The sequence below is a fragment of the Mauremys mutica genome, chromosome 1 (genome assembly GCF_020497125.1).
Source record: "Mauremys mutica isolate MM-2020 ecotype Southern chromosome 1, ASM2049712v1, whole genome shotgun sequence".
Classification (NCBI taxonomy): Eukaryota; Metazoa; Chordata; order Testudines; family Geoemydidae; genus Mauremys; species Mauremys mutica.
Window position 1 is genome coordinate 95,656,924 of NC_059072.1, and position 16,103 is coordinate 95,673,026.

General features: G+C 49.7%; 2 protein-coding genes across 9 annotated transcripts in view; one reads left to right on the plus strand and one right to left on the minus strand.

The window, feature by feature from the left end:
• Nucleotides 1-2,216, plus strand: part of TMPRSS6 (transmembrane serine protease 6) — a 32,272-nt gene extending 30,056 nt beyond the window's left edge. For all 4 annotated transcript variants that reach the window (XM_044986216.1, XM_044986210.1, XM_044986229.1 and 1 more), the window contains one exon: nucleotides 1,165-2,216. In XM_044986216.1, the coding sequence (XP_044842151.1) occupies nucleotides 1,165-1,323 (159 nt within the window). In that variant the 3' untranslated portion in view covers nucleotides 1,324-2,216. The remainder of the gene's footprint in view (nucleotides 1-1,164) is intronic.
• A 134-nt stretch (nucleotides 2,217-2,350) lies between these two features.
• KCTD17 (potassium channel tetramerization domain containing 17) lies at nucleotides 2,351-13,206 on the minus strand. Of its 5 annotated transcripts, XM_044986255.1 has the most exons (7): nucleotides 12,954-13,206; nucleotides 11,131-11,239; nucleotides 8,577-8,668; nucleotides 6,722-6,817; nucleotides 6,191-6,316; nucleotides 5,310-5,435; nucleotides 2,351-3,773 (listed from the first exon to the last, which is right to left on the minus strand). In XM_044986255.1, the coding sequence occupies exons 1-6, from the start codon at nucleotides 13,167-13,169 to the stop codon at nucleotides 5,358-5,360; spliced, it is 717 nt and encodes a 238-aa protein (XP_044842190.1). In that variant the 5' UTR covers nucleotides 13,170-13,206; the 3' UTR covers nucleotides 2,351-3,773; nucleotides 5,310-5,357. The 5 variants fall into 5 exon arrangements, with proteins under 5 accessions (XP_044842190.1, XP_044842199.1, XP_044842208.1 ...); XM_044986264.1 differs by lacking the exon at nucleotides 5,310-5,435; XM_044986273.1 differs by lacking the exon at nucleotides 5,310-5,435 and having other exon boundaries at nucleotides 2,351-3,863.
• Nucleotides 13,207-16,103: the final 2,897 nt, after the last annotated feature.

A 16,103-nucleotide genomic window follows, 5' to 3' on the forward strand; every position in this document is an offset into this window, starting at 1 on the left:
CTGTAGCTTTGAATAAGGAGTATATTGATTCCAAGAGGTTAGAAGAAAGACCTTCTTAACCCAACTGTAGGTCGCATCCCATGCTTATCCTCTGGTGCAAACGCAGAAACTTTTCAGTTCCTTAGGATTATGTCCAGTCTCCCATGAGCTCCCCATAGTGATGGAATCTTGGTGGAGCCACACACAGCTCCATAGGGAAGATTATCCACTTCCTCCCACGGGTCCTTGGCCTAGTCAGGAATGCTGGTGACAATATAGCTTGGATTTTCCCTTTTCCAATTTCAGGCCATTATGTCCTCTTCAGCCACTCCTCCACTTTCCTACTATGAGCATCTTCCCTGTCATCTACCTGAAGACTATTCCATAAGTCACCCCACCCCAGCATGTGCTGATTGGTGCTGTGGCTCTCAGATGCTCCTACATTACCCTTCATCCAGGCAATTTCACTGGCACTCCATTCATTTTAGGATCCAGTTCAAATTTGCAATTGGCAAAGCCCTCCCTAGACTTGCTCCAGCCTGTTTCCTCCTGAGGACCTTCCACCGACTAGAAGAATAAGCAAGAGGCTTATTGGGGAAGGGGACACGCATGGCCGAGGATGTGCTAGTGGCCAATACCTTTCCTTAGAAGACTTGGGTTTCTGATTCTATCCTACACCCATCTGCCTGAAATACTTAGCTCCATTAGGGGGTTCTGCCAAGGCCTTGGGCAGTGGGATGGAGGGGTTGAATTGCAGCCTGACGATGAGAGGAAGTAGGGGAAATGTATTCTCAAAGCATGTGCGAGTTCTTCATCATGCTCAGGGGCGGCTCCAGGCCCCAGCATGCCAAGTGCGTGCTTGGGGTGGCAAGCCGCGAGGGGCGCTCTGCCGGCACCACGAGGGCAGCAGACAGGCTGCCCTCGGCGGCTTGCCTGTGGAGGGTCCACTGGTCCCGCGGCTTCGGCGGACCTCCCGCAGGCGTGCCTGCGGAGGGTCTGCTGGTCCCACAGCTTCGGCGGACCTCCCCACCGAAGCCGCGGGACCAGCGGACCCTCCGCAGGCACGCCGCGGAAGGCAGCCTACCTGCCGTGCTTGGGGTGGCAAAATCCCTAGAGCCGCCCCATATCATGCTCCACTCCACCACTTTAGTGTCCTGATGGTTCTTTGTTTCCTTCTGCCTCTAGGGTGATTCTGGAGGTCCCCTCGTCTGCAAGGAGCCCAGTGGCAGGTGGTTCCTGGCTGGCCTGGTGAGCTGGGGGCTGGGTTGCGCACGTCCAGATAATTACGGGGTCTACACCAGGATCACCAGGGTGCTAGGCTGGATGAAACAGACAATGAGCTGAGGGATGTCCCCCTGTGCCTTCCCCACTAGGCACAGGCTGCTCTGTTACCTGTTCCTGACATTGATCACTTGTCTCCAGAGGGTTGGGAAAGACAGATTATGTTTTGGGATGGGGGAAAGTAAATCTGCCCCTGGGGGTATGTGAGGACATGTGGGAAGCCCCTCCACCCTCTCCAAGAAATGCCCAGTCATGTATTAAGGCCAGGCACACAAAGGTCTCTGGTACATTAAGGGGAAGGAGGATGGAAAGCCGGGGGTCCTGAGCAGATGCTTTCTGGACAGGAGAATGGGAGACGAACTTTACATGAACTACGTGATTCATCCCCAGTCCCAATGCTGGAACATTTGCTGCAAGAAAATCTGACTGATGTAGATAGAAATGAGATTCCAGTAACTGTGATATCAATCCGTCTCTCTCTCCTTCCCTGCCATTCATTCTTCTCCTCCCCACACTTCCCCCCACCACGCCTCCTCCTCTCCCATCTCTATAATTGCTTCTTTCCTTAGCTATAGGGTGTAGTTAGGTTCAACTGGGCAATTATTTGTCTATTAGAGCCTCCAAGACACGATCCATCACTTTTCCCAAGTACATGTCACTGCCTCAGTGCTGTAATTTCACCATCATTTTATGCTGCAATTGGACTCCCTCCAGGCAGAATTCTTGGCCACTGAGTACATAACATCTGTGCAACCTCCTACCCGCTCCCTTGAATTCATTTAATACCTTTAATACAGAAGATCTTCCTTCACTTCCATCCTCCATTGCCAGCAAAGTGAGGGGAGAAGGCAGCAAGCAAAGTATTTTAGATGGTGATGGCTATGTATTTATAAAGAAATATTATGGGCCAATGTGTGGAATTGGGAATAAAAAGCATTATTTTTTTTGCTCTGCAATTTTCTCTCTGTTTAACCCTCTCTGGGTTGAGAATGTGTCTGTCATCCTAGAATTCCATATGCAGCAACTTGATGAGACCAGATTAGAGAACCTGAAAAAGAGACCAACACCTCCCCCTCAGCTACAGCCTGGGGACAGCATGAACCATCTGTAATCTGTGCGGGTGCTTATACAGTGCTCATCACTGTGGTGTGAACTGCAACAGGAAGAAGTTCCTCCATCAGCCCTGCTGTACACACTTGGGGAACGACACAGACAGTAAAGGGAAGCCCAGCCAGGCTCCCTGGGACTGTGGGAATGTCTCTGTCACTTTAGCCAGGAACCAGGAGAACATCCCCTTCCGCCCCTAAGAATGGAAGACAATGTGTGCAATAAATATCAGTACTTAGGTATGTTAGGGTCAGAATAGGTGACCAGGAGCAAAGGCCAGGGCCAAGCCTCCAGGCTGAGCTGCACCCAGCAAACAACTTTTGTATCATGTGTGTTTATGAATTTTATCCTGGGCCGAGTGAGCAATGGACACAGCTTCCTTAGCCCAACATCATTTCCACTGGGACCATAAGTCTCCTGGCCTACAGAGTGCTGGGTACAGGGACTCCATTCACACACACATCCTGCCTCACTTGCCAGTCCTGAACAAAGGAGTGGGGAAGGAAGACTGGCTCTGAGCGGATGATTTCTAATGTCCTCGTGCAATTAATCTAAGGCCTCTATCCTAGCTCTCGGGTCCTTCCCATGAGCACCAAAGTGCTGTGGCAAAAACGAGAGGAGACAGCCAGTAAAGGACAGTGACATTTATTCAGGAGTTATAACACAGCGGAAACATCCCATGCCTAGAAGCACTGGCAGGCATCTCCTTCCTAGAACAGTCAGAAGCTACATCAGAAGCCAGGTACGCCATGCTATATTCCTGCCTCTTTCTCCCCCATTGAAATTAAACCTCTCACTGCAGGGCCTCTGTGTGTATATTACCCAGCAAAGGGTCAGTGCTGCCCCTTTTCTCCTTGTGCTAAGTACAGGCTATCTGGAGAGAGGCAGGGATTCCCCCTGGTGACAAGCACAGCTCAACTGCCCTCCCCAACAGTGGCTCTGACAGTAAATCAAACACACAGGCCTGAATCTAGTCAGCAGGTGGGGGTAGGAAGGAAGCGTGTAGCTGCTGAGTTCTGCCCTCTCCAGCAGGGGTCACTGTGACCAGTGCTTAATTTGTATGAAAGAGGTGCCGGGGCTCAAGCAATGATTTACTTTCAAAACTGATGCGGCAAGTCCAGAGGTGCCGGGCCTATGAGCTGCCAAGCCTAGCCCTGGCACAAATTAAGCACTGACTGTGACCCTAAAGAAGGGGAATTCTGTGGGCCTGGGGAGAATGCAGGGTGTGGATTACATCCTCTGCAGCAAGTCAGACACACAGGCGGGGGTATCTGCCTTTCTCAGGGGGGATGCGGGTGTGAGCTTCAGAAACGATATTCCAAAACAGAACTTTAAAAACAAAGGCAACAAGTTGAGGGTGAGGAGTGGAGTCGCTGCGACGCTTTCCCCCAGAGGGCTGCCATAAACTACAGTACAAAAATAAAGATTTTAAATGGAAATTAAAAGGCTGGAGTTGATCGTTGGTATCACATCCTGAGGCCTCTGGCTTGTAACAGCTAGAAAACGAGAGAGAGACAAAGAACAAAACCAAAGGCAGAGAGAAATCAAGCATGGAGGAGAAAGGGAGAGCAGCACAAATCGAGAGGAAGAGGAAAAGCAAAGTGATGAGAGAACAGAAAAGAAAGAGACATGAAAAAGGAGGGAGGGAGAGAAAGAGAGAGGAAGGAAAATCCATGTGAGTAAAAGATACTGACTCAGTATAATACTCAGGCCCCGCAGCTGAGGGCAGAGAGACCCCTAAACAGAGGGATGGAGAGAACCTGGCAAATACCAGAGAACCAATGACTCCCCCTAATCTTAGGGGTGTGGGAAGAGGGGGTTCAGGAACCTCCAATTTAGCACAAATCCTGTAAGCACCCTAAAAAGAGAGAAGCAAGGCTCCTTCCTCCAGGCCTCCTCACCCCCTTCACCTCCTCCACCCCACAGCTAGGACGGTGAGCCAACGTTCTCTCTCTCTCTCTGCCAAAAATTGTGGTGCACTTCACACAGAGCTGCCTAGTTTCTATTTTCACCCCCAGAACGCTTACCCTGTCAGAATCTGCTGGGAAACACCCAGCTGGCAAAGGCTGCTTTTAAAGGCAGGGAAATATATGGAAATCCTCATGCAAAATATTCTTTCAGCTATCAAGAGGAGGATTAAACAGAAGCTGCTGAGGAAAAGTCCTGTGTGCACATATGCCAGGCAGAAATACAACACTCTCCCCAGCTCCCCCTCTATCTTCCTTGCCCTGGTTCCCATCCCTCTCAATGTCTCACAGCTTTGCTCTTCCTTCTGCTACCAGAGCCTCTAGTCCAGAACTGTAAGGCCTGCTTAAAAAATCAGACACACACAAAGAGAATCAGAAAAGCACAGAGTAAGGAAAGAATCAACCACTCCCTGCCCCCACCAAAGACCTACAAACCAGGACCAGATCCATAAGAGGGGAGGAGATGAGAGTCACTCATGCAGAGCTCAGAGTCATGTCTGAGAGTGCAGACAGGTACCATACCTGCAGAGGAGGAAGAGTGAGGAGCAGGAGGAGACAGGATCCTGAGCAGGGAGCACACAGGACCCCAGGAGTGGAAGGTGGGAGGGGAGGCAGGAACCTAGGTGCATGAGGAGAGAGAGTGAGGGAAGAGGGGAGTAGAGGGAGGGATTCTTGGGGAAAGAACTGTGTGGAAGGGAGGAAGTAGGAGAGAGGTGACAAGAACCCCATGGGTGGGAAGGGAGCAGGAGAGGGAATCTGGACAGGAGAAAGAATTGGCAGAATCCCGAGTAGATTAATTTGCTGCAAAAAAAATTTAAAAAAATAAAAAAGTTAAATATAAAGTAGCAGCCATGTGTAACAGATCTCCCGCCTCTACCACTGAGACCTCAGCCCCACTGCATCCACTGCTCCCTGGAGTGGTTCCCTCAGCCCCATCCCTAGTGCTTCCCTGACACTAGCTGTGTGGACTCTCACCAGACGGGAACAGACGGCTTTATGGTTGGGTTTTTATTATTATTTTCCTCAGGGATTTGATGCACCTTTCTCCTCTGCCTCCTCCTCCTCCTCCTGCTCTTCCTTCTCTGGATCCTCCTCTGTGCTCTGCAGCCCAGCATGCAGTACAAAGGGAAGAAAGATCGGCGATACTTGCAAGACCTGCCATAGTGATTCTTGCTCATGCGCAAGGGCTCAAAGCAGCGGCCAAATTTGGGTATAGGGAGGAATGGCCTGAAGACCTTTAGGGTTCAGAGAAATTCAGGCTTCCTCTGGAACCCTGAGCGGGGATTGTCCATGGGAATCAGGCAAGTACGTCTCCACACATAGAAATGCAGAGGATTGTCGGGGATCAATGGATTTTGGTCCTTCTCATGTTGTGTGTGTCTGTATCTACCAAAGCATGCCCAAGGGAGTTTCTCCCCTCCCTCTCTGGCCTGACGGTGAGGAGGGCGCCTCCCATTTCCACACACCACAACTCAGTGGAGAAAGCGTTCCTTACTCTCCAGAAAGAGGATATGGTCCTCTAGTCAGCAAATAAAGGTACCCACTGCAAAGCATTATGGGTATTCACACACCAATGGGTCTCATGATAGTGACACACTCAGCGTGGATAGGGAGATGAGGAGGCAGACTGGGGAGGCACGAGAAGGACAGGGGTACCTTGTTATAGTGATTTGCCACACACACAAGGTCCTGTTCATTAGGAGTAGCACTTCATGACTCTGAACAAAGGGACAGGCCATGACATTTCACCACCTGGTTAGCCCACCGCTGAGGGGGAGGGAGGAAACAGAGAAGAGGCTCTTATGGTGATGAAGACAAGCCATTAACAGGGATGGTGAAGTGCAGGTTGGTCTCACCTTGGCTTTGCGGCTAGGCTCAGAGCTCAGGCCATTGGGTGAGTTGTACAGCTCTTTGGAGACTACGCACAGAAACTCTGTCTGGTCCTCATTCCCATAGTTGTAGGATGACCCGATATTCACCAGCTGGAAGTGAAAAAAAGTGAAAGTCAAAGATCTCACACATACTTCGCTACACGTCCACTTCTCACTGGGAACCGGGACATGGACAACGCCCTCAGGGAGCATGGAGTCAGATACTTCTGTGCTACTCCCATCAAGAAACCAGAGGGACTGAGGACGAAACAGAGGCTGTGACACAGAGAACTGAGGGTGGAGCTGCTGTAACACAAAGCACTGTAACCTCACACAGATTCCTCCAAGCTCCCCAGAGAAGAGGTGGCAGAGAGATGGGATCTACTGGCACTGTACCTGGTGAGTAAACAATACCCACAGTGGAAGTGGTGTATTCTGGCGCCTTGGTGTTAGAGCATGTTCCCTGTCTCTCCTCTAGCACACAGCTCCTCTTCTAGCCCACACATCCTGCTCTACCTGCTCAAAGCGCCATCCATCTGACATAGTGGAAACCATCTGAGTGAGCTCTTCTTCCTGGCACTGCAGCACCCGGTACACATGCTTCGGAGGCACCTGTGAGGAAAGTGAGGCACATTGCTGAGGAACTCTGCCTTCGGGGCAGATGTTCTGGCAGGAAATTGAGCAAAGTGGCTATGTACCCTCAAAAGATTCGGAATGTTATTCTGTGACAAAAGCTGATATACCTGTGGCCGGGATTATAAAAACGAGGGCCTTACAACCCAACTGCATATTGCCCGGCCCAAAAAGGGGTGGTATGAGAGGACAAAGGTTTCTGCGGGATCACATCTCATGTGCAGCAGTAGAGCACGTGGATTAAAAGGATCAACCGTGAGATGGGGAAGGGTCCAGCACCCAGCATAGGCCACGCTCATTCTTACAGGAAGTTTGCATTTGTTATTGTTAATGAAAGCCATTGATATAGTGCAAGGGTTCTCAAACCGGGGGTCAGGACCCCTCGGGGGGTCAGGAGGTCATTACATGGGGGGGGGGTTACAAGCTGTCAACCTCCACCCCAAACCCCGCTTCATGTCCAGCATTTATAATGGTGTTAAATATATTAAAAAAGTGTTTTTAATTTATAAAGGGGGTCACACTCAGAGGCTTGCTATGTGAAAGGGGTCACCAGTATAAAAGTTTGAGAACCTCTGATATAGTGCCATAAATGTCCACTGTGCTCAAGTGTGGAGGCACAGTCTCTGCTTCAGGGAGTTCACAAACTAAGGCAGATAAGACAAAAAGTAACCCAAGTTCGGACATGGGATCACTGCATAAGGAAAGAGACTATGGAGAGATTACTGGTGAAGCAAAGTAGAAGCTCTGCTGCAGGATTCCTGAGTGACCTTGGGGGGAAAAAAAACCACCACAATCTCTCTGTGTTTGTTTCCAATCTGCAAAGTGGGGGTAATAAGCCTGTTTTTCTCCCACCCTTTCTCTTGTCTATTTAGAATGCAGGCTCTTTGGGGGCAGGGACTGTCTCTGATCGTGTTTGTACAGTGCCTGGCACAATAGGGCTCTAATTTCAGTGTGTGTTACGGTAACGCAAATAACAAACAATTTTTAACTCTTATTATTCCTGGAACAAATGGTATTAAAGAGCGATTTGAAGGAGGCAATCACAGCCAAAGATGGAGGAGTCACACCTTAGAGAATTTCCCCACCACAGACATCCCCTCCGTCTCCCACAGCATTAATGCCTCAGTGACTCTCCACCGATATCCCTCTGGCCTCCCACAGTGATACTGCACTAAAAAAACCAGGCTGGCTTCTTTCTGGAGTTGCAGGCGCACACAGACAATGCACCTTCCACCAACCATCCCCTTCCCACACTGAAATAGCCCCTGCAGCTAATGCCCTGTCTGGAGGTTCAGGATATAGCACCCTTCTAGATCAGACAAGCATGGCATCCAGTGCCACCTCTGGGACTTCCATTTTATTTTAACTACGACGGTTTCCTGCTGGTGGAAGATTTCATGACACAGCATGTATCAGTGGAATCATCCCTGTGTATTTATGTGCCAGCAAACACCTCCCATTTATGTGACAGGGCCAGCTGGGCTGACACACCAGGAATTAAACCAGGAACCTCCAGAACTAAAAGGATTGGCTGCTACAGCTTAAGCTCTGTGGCTGGGGGCTGTAACAACTCATATCCCCTGCAGACAGGCACAGAGAGGGATCAGTAACACCCACCCACCAGTGGGTTATTTTTCCACGGCACTTCCCCATTGTCCCTCCCATATTTTACCTCTCTTCTAGCTCTTCATCCCCTCCCCTCCTCCCCCCAGCCTTCTCTCTCCATTTCCCCTCAGACCTGTGTTACGGTGTAGTTCTTCTCCTCCAGTCTGTCCTTGATTATTCGGATTAAAGGGCCGATGTTATAGAATTCAGCTTCTTCTAGAACCCCTAGAAACACAGAGAGTGTAAAAGACATGGGAATAAGTATTTATCCTTCTTAGTCCCATTTCCCAGTACTTGGAGCTTCCTGAAGGGAAAGCCCCATCTGGCTGCTTCAGGAATTCACATGGCTCTACGGAGAACACTCTGCCCTGGGGAGAAGGGACACCACAACATCCCACATTAACAGTTCTCTGCTGCCTGGAAGCTTTTACATCTGGGGATTGAATTCAGGCCCCCTTTATTGCTGTCCGAAGGGGAGGCGCAGGGGTGACTAACCTGGTTACGATGTCAGGGTTCTACAACTGGAGACAGAACCCTAGTTCTCTGGTTAATGTTCCCAGGATTCATCCTACTGGGAAGTGCACCCATATCCCTACCCTGGCTGTTATTCCAGGAGGAGGACACTACCCAGGCTTGCAGGTTATTTTCCCAGGGCAGGTTCAGGGCTCTACCTTTTGGACACTGAACCCAGGCACCCTGATTATTGACCCAGAGTGTCTATGAACTAGAATGAAATTAGGCCCCTAGCTACATAAGGGCTCATTCTTGCCCTGTTGGTTACTGTCCTGTGGGCTCTGTTCAGCAGGGATTAAATCCAGAACCCTCAGTTACTGAGTGCTACCCACTTGGGAGTGAATCCTGGTGTTTGTTGTAGGTATTGAGCCTAGTCTTCTGGTCCCCATCCTGGGCCTGTTGCTGATCTCTGAATACCACTTTACCCCAAAGCAGGTAAACAAAGGTGTGTGTTTCACTTCATTAACCTACAGTAGCTGCATCTGTCTGCTCCCGTGAGACACACATGATCATGTTTTCTAAGAGGGAGGGTGCAGGGCACCTTATGTGTCCACAAGGGAGAACGATGCCTAGGAACCAACATTCAGTGACTACACAGTTCCCTCTTGAGATCAGTACATAGACATGGCAAGCAGGTGAGATTTGTCTGCCCCCAACCATCCCAGGTAGGCCTAGGGTACACAGAAAAGTTATACTGGCATTGCTATGTCAGTCGGGGATGTGAAAAAAACCCCACACCACTGACCGACATACCTATGCTGACAAAACCCCTAGTGTAGGTGCAGCTCTGTCAATGGAAGTGGATTTCCATCAACAAAGCTAACTTTGTTAGCAATGACAGGAAAACTTTCTGACAGCATATTCATGCCAGCATAGTTTCCATAGTGTAGACATACCCTGAGATTCCCTCAGAGCTTCTCATTCTCCCACCCCATTGGTCCCTCTCTCATCCACTGGGAGAAATGGCATGCTGGGGAGGAAATCAATAATGAAGCACTCTCAGTCACTTAGGGCTCAAACCCTGTGGGGCTAACACCAGGGAAGGACATCCATTTCCTACTTGTTAATTCATCAGAGATCCTACTGGGCATCATTACCATAGAATTGATCATAGATTATGAGGGTTGGAAGGGACCTCAGGAGGTCATCTAGTCCAAGCCCCTCCTCAAAGCAGGACCAATCCCTAGATCCCTAAGTGGCCCCCTCAAGGATTGAACTTACAACCCTTGGTTTAGCAAGCCAATACTCAAACCACTGAGCTATCCCTCCCCCTTTAGCTACTCCTTTCCCATCCCCAGTGACAAAAGCTTCATGCTCCAAATAGTGGAGCACTGCTAAGGAAATCAGTGCGCACAGGGTTGAATCAGCATGGGTTCATCCTCAGTGATGAGCTGCCAAAATCTTAACAACCGGTTCCCTATAAAAAGTTCTGATTTAAGGGGGGGAGCGGGGGAGGGGCCAGGGAGAGATTGTCATGGGGCCGGAGACCCCTGCAGGGCCTGGGCCAATTGCCCCACTTGCCCCCTCCCCTCTCCTCTGGCCAGCCCTGGAGCTTGCAGCAGCCCCCCCCTCCCCCCGCCACCTTGCTGGGCCATTCAAAAAGTGGCAGCAGGATGACTCCAGAGCTCAGCTGAGCTGCCCAGCTGGTGCCGGTGGCTGGCCATGCTGCAACTGGGGGGAAGCGGGGGAAGGGCCGGGGGAGCCTCAGCCTCCCCAGCTGGGAATCCTGGGAGCAACAGGATGGTCCGGCCCACAGACCGGAGTTCTTTGCCCATCTCCTGGCCCTTTAACAACCGGTTCTCCATGGAGGTCTAATTTTAGCAACCGGTTCTTGAGAACCTGTGGGAACCTGCTCCAGCTCACCACTGTTCATCCTATCATAATATCATACCATCACTAGCGACAAGGGGAAACTCCAGCAAGCTTTTTCTCCCAACTCTCATTCATTTTATTGTACGGCACATGGGGCACAAAGAGTTCCCGGGGATGAGGGCTCCAAAGATAGCTGTCTCAAAAATCCTAGCACAGGGGAGAGGGCCTGCCACTTGGGGGGGATTTTTTAGAAAGCAGAATTGGATATGGTCAAGACACTGGGGTTAACAGCACATACTGTAACCCACCTCTAAGAGAGGGATTGGGTGTTAAAAGGGAGTTTTCTGGGTTTCAACACTCACCCTCCTCAGCCATGTCTTTATTCAATACCAGCTTGCCATGACGGAGGAAATTCAGGATGGGTCCAAAATATGTGGGGTCCCGGTCTATAAGGTATGCACCAGTCTCATCCTAACAAGAGAGACAAGCCATGATGGGAAGAACCCAGCGGGGAAACTTGCCATTGCCCCTAACTTCTCTAGACAACAGACTATAATAAAACAAGAACTGTAGTAATCCTGGTTTATATTTCTATTGGGGTGACCAGAGAGCAAGTGTGACAAATCGGGATGGGGGTGGGGGTAACAGGATCCTATATAAGAAAAAGGCCCAAAAATCAGGACTGTCCCTATAAAAATCAGGACAACTGGTCACCCTAATTTCTATAGCTCCTTTGGTCCAGTGAACAGGACTGAAGGTGAGGAAACCTGGGTCCTTTTGGCTGTTGATTTTAGGGAATTCACTTAAACTTTCTGTGCCTTGTTTTCCCTGTGAAAAATGGGGATAATGATTAGTGCTGGTCAGGAAACAGTTTTCCAGTCTTATGAGAATTTTTGAGTTTTCAATAATTTTTTCCACCCTGAATTGGGATGAAAAGTCAAAATCTCAAAACAAAACAAAAATTGTGAATGGAAAATTCAAAAATAAAAACATTCAAACCAGAGAGATCAAAACATTTCAGTTCAATTTTGACTTTGTCATTTAACATTTTGTTAGGCCTGAATAAAGATGTAGCACAAAACCAGTTGTGCCAACCTGACTAAAATCAGGCTAGCAGAGGTTTCTGGGAAAACCCAGAGTGAAATACTGACAGGCAGAATTGTCTCACAAAGCCCTGGGAAAGAGCAAGATAAGTGAGGGGGCTGATGCCAGCTGTGTTGTGTTAAGACACAGTGTTTGAAGGACGGATAAGAAACACAAGCATCTCACAGTTCTGACTAACTCCCTGGTTTAGTGTTCGGTGTGTTTTTAACTCCCTCACATTCCTAACCTTTGGCGCTTGTTGAGATATTAATAATATAATGCTGTAGAGACTAGGCATGCGTATATATTAAAAGGTGTCTAATTTCTAGTTGTTAGACAAAGGGGGTGGATTGCTTAAGTAAATGATTTATGACGTAATAAAACTGTCTATATAAGCTATACTAAGCTGTAAAGGGGGGGCTGGTTCTTTTCGGATACGAGCTGTTCTTTACTGATACGTGCACTTATCAATAAAGAACTTTTGATCGGACCTTGCTGGTGTTGCCTGGTCTCTCTGCGGTCAGACAACGAACTTCGCTGTTGGGGTTCGAGTCCCCGACAATTTTAAACCTTAAAATACCTTAAATTTCAAACCAAAAATAATTTTAATCCAAAACCCAGAAAGTGAGAGAAAGAGGGGCGCCTCTTGTGGGGCCTGTGCAAAGCGTCCCAGACAGCCGGTGCGAGGAAGCAGAGGAGACGGGTGCTGTGTGTGCCACACAGCATCGGGGTGGCAGGCCTGTTTGGTCCCCACCATTAAGCCAGAAACTCCCCCCATTCCCCAGAGGGGACGAGCCAAACCCCCCAAAGAGGCTCTGGCTGGATGGAACGCCGGGAGTGAGTTCCCCGGGGGGACAGGGAAGGGGTCTCATGCCAATTACCCCTGGCCCTGTGCGCGCCGTCCATCAGTCTGTCTCTCCAGCTCCCTCTGGATCCTGCACTAGGACCTCGCCTTCCCCGCCGGGGCTAGCTCCTCCCAGCCCGGCCTGCGCTGTGCTTTGATCCCACCCCGGTCAGGGCTCCGGCCCCCCCGCCGGGCACACGGCAGCCGCAGACACACGCCCAAGGCGGGGCGGTCAGCAGGCGCCAGCTCGCCGCTTACCCGGTCTGACTGCAGCTCCTCCCCCTGGCACAAGCGGCAGAGGAACGATTTCTGCTCCCGGCACAAGGTCTGCCTGGTGGTGAGGAAAACCGTGCCCCCGACGTTCAGCCGGACCCACTTAGCCCGGCTGCTGTTTGCGGGCTGCGGCGGGTGGCTCTCCCAGCTCAAAGACACCCTCTCTGGAGCCTGCGTTTCCTCCCCTCCTTCCATCCTCATCTCTCCCTCTCCCTCTCCGTCCCTCCCAAGCTGGAGACGCCACTGCAGGTGTGGGCTCTGGAGGATTCTGGGATCTGTAGTTTATCTGGTGCTCTCCACGCCACTGGTAGCTGCATTTCACTGGGGCTCAATGTGGGTAGCTATGGGATCTTTGAGCTATGGGATCTTTCTGAACATTCCCCAAATCTCAGGGGTCCCAGGATAATGGGGTTTGTCTGGGGGCCTTTCTCTGGTCGCCACTGTTCAGCTGATAGCTGTAGAGTACTTTGAAATAATATAAACTCTATGAATTACCATATTACATCTTTGCAATTGGTCACCAAAGAATCCTGGGAGCTGTAGTTTTGCATGGTCCAGTCTCCCTACGCCAGGATCTGCAGTGTAATCTATGCCACCATTGCTGCTGCAGGTGCAAGAGGATTCTGGAAGCTGCAGTTTACACACCTCCAGAGCTGGGTGTGCAGGCAGCCGTGCTTTGGGTTGAGGAGAAAACTGCTCTGTGCTCATGTGCTGGATGTGGCTAACTCTTCCAATGCTGAACCAGACAGATCTCTTCCATGTTCTCCTTTTGCCCAGCAGGGTGTCTAACTATCATAACATTCACTTCTCTGTTATTGCAGCAAAACACTCAGAGGATTTGGAGGATTTCTGTCATTGAGACTATGTGGGTGCTCATGGGTGTAGGGGACCAGTGTCTAATATCAAAGCCCTGTTTTTGTTGTTTTTTTTTTAAACTTATCTGCAGTAATAATCACCTAGTCAGTAAGTTTTTCCTGTAGTTGCTACCCCACCACCAACTCTAAATTTGCCTTGCATAAACCTCCCTTTCCTGGATGGGTGTCTCTATGTTCATTCAGTCCCAGGCCTTGCCCCCACCCCTATCCAGGGGATTAATTCCTTCACAACACCTGCCTTGGTCTCTGGAGTGCCCCATTTTGGGGGAGGTGGGGTTTGAGAAGGAAGAGAGGGTTCCCTTTTGGAAGTGAAGTTGCACTGGCCCAGCTGAAACACAAATGCTTTATCTATCCACCCAGCCATGCTTCTACTACGCCCAACAGAGGTCACCTGACTTATTAACTGCAGCCACCTATGCCAACATTTCAAACAGTATTCACATCAGGCAGAAAAATGCTGGTAGCTTCCCTCCTGAAGGCTGACACTAGCCCAAAGCCACCCTCCCAAACAGGCACCTGACCCTTTTCTGCCAGGGCAATATCCCTAAAGTGCAGTGCTGAAATGTAGACACACCTCTATTATCCTTACAGTCAGGTCTTTTCTTGAGTCATCCTCACTGCCCTGCCCCCCTTATTTTTATTCCATTTAGGGAGCTAATGCTCTGGTACAATTCAGTCCCCTTATGCCATAGAGGGGGCATAAGGCAACAGTTTTCCCCATAGGTGAGTAACCCTGGAAAATAGAGCCAGCCTATGCCACTCCCTTTACAGGCCCCCCTGTAGGGGGTGTGCTGGGGGTGGGAGGGAGCATGGCTGGAATATGCTGCCCTCCAGCAGCTGAAAATAGCTAAGTAGGCCCTAGGCCACCACTGTAGCTGAGTGTAAATTTGAACAGCCTTGAGTCTCCTCTAATTTACAGCAGGAGACAGATAGGCAGGCCCCCGGATGTACAAAGAATATAAACGGTAGGTAGCATAGTCACTTTTGCACCCCTGCTCCTTATCTCTGTATGGCATACCTTGGTTAGAGTGGAGACTCAGGCCCAAAGCCTTATTGTCTGTCACTATTTTCCTCTGATTCCACTCACCCACCCAATCTCCTTTTCCTCCATCTCTTTCCCCACTTTTCTCCGCCCCACTTCCTACCCATCTCTTTCCTCCTACAGCATGCACCAGGGAAGATCTTTAGTCATAGCACGAGCTCTTCCGTCAGCACTGGTCTCTGTTTGTTGCCCAGACTTCAGGACCTGGCCCACTCACAAGAATGAAGTCATCATGGGAGGAAGGGCAAATTGTTAACCCTAACCCACCATATGTAATGCAGCACAGCTGCTCCCTGGGAATTGATCAGGAGACAAACACCTCCTTGCCCATCTCTCTCTTCAGGCTGTCTAGAATAATGGGTGTTATGATCAACAGAGACTTTTCTTTAATCAAATATATTGAAGCCACTGTGCTTGTACAGGTGTAACCAAGAGCAGATCAACTCTCCCAATGCACTGAATCAATACCCCTGACATTGTTTGCTGGGGGAGATTTTCAGCAACAAGATTTAAGGCGGTGGCCTTGTGAAAATGACTGCCATTATGGGTAGTTCTTCCCTAGGGCTTCAACTCAGCAAGGTATTGAAGCACATAACTAATTATAAGCACGTGAACAGTCCTGTGGAAGTACCTGAAGCAGAGCTCTGTATAAGCTCGTCTCCCTCACCAAAAGAAGCTGGTCCAATAAAAGCTATTACTTCACCTACCTTGTCTCACTAATATCTTGGGAACAACACTGCCTACAGTGGGAGTACTCTCTTGTGCCTAGTGTTAGGCACGGGTAAGTATCATGCTGAATTGGAGTGTGGTATCTGAAAGTCACACAATTGCATGGCTGCAGACTGAAACAGAGAGGTATGCTGCCCTTTCTTATTTAATCCACAGGGCTCTCCCAGGGAAACTGAAATATACCTACTAAGGATGAAACAAATACTGCATTTACTTCATCAGAAGAGCTTCCTTCACAGAGAATAAGGGTATGTCTACATTGGAAGTGTAATTTGCCACCTGGGTAGACATACCTGCACTAGCTGTGATTGAGTTAGCACACTAAAAACAGCAACGTAGCTGCAGCCGCATGAACTGCATGATATGCTATCAGCCGCAAGTATGTCCTTGGGCCGGCTCCTCACGACGACACAGCTCCAATGCTGGTACAGGTATGTCTGTCGGAGCTGGATTTTACACCTCCAGCTCCACTGTGGACATATGCTGGAT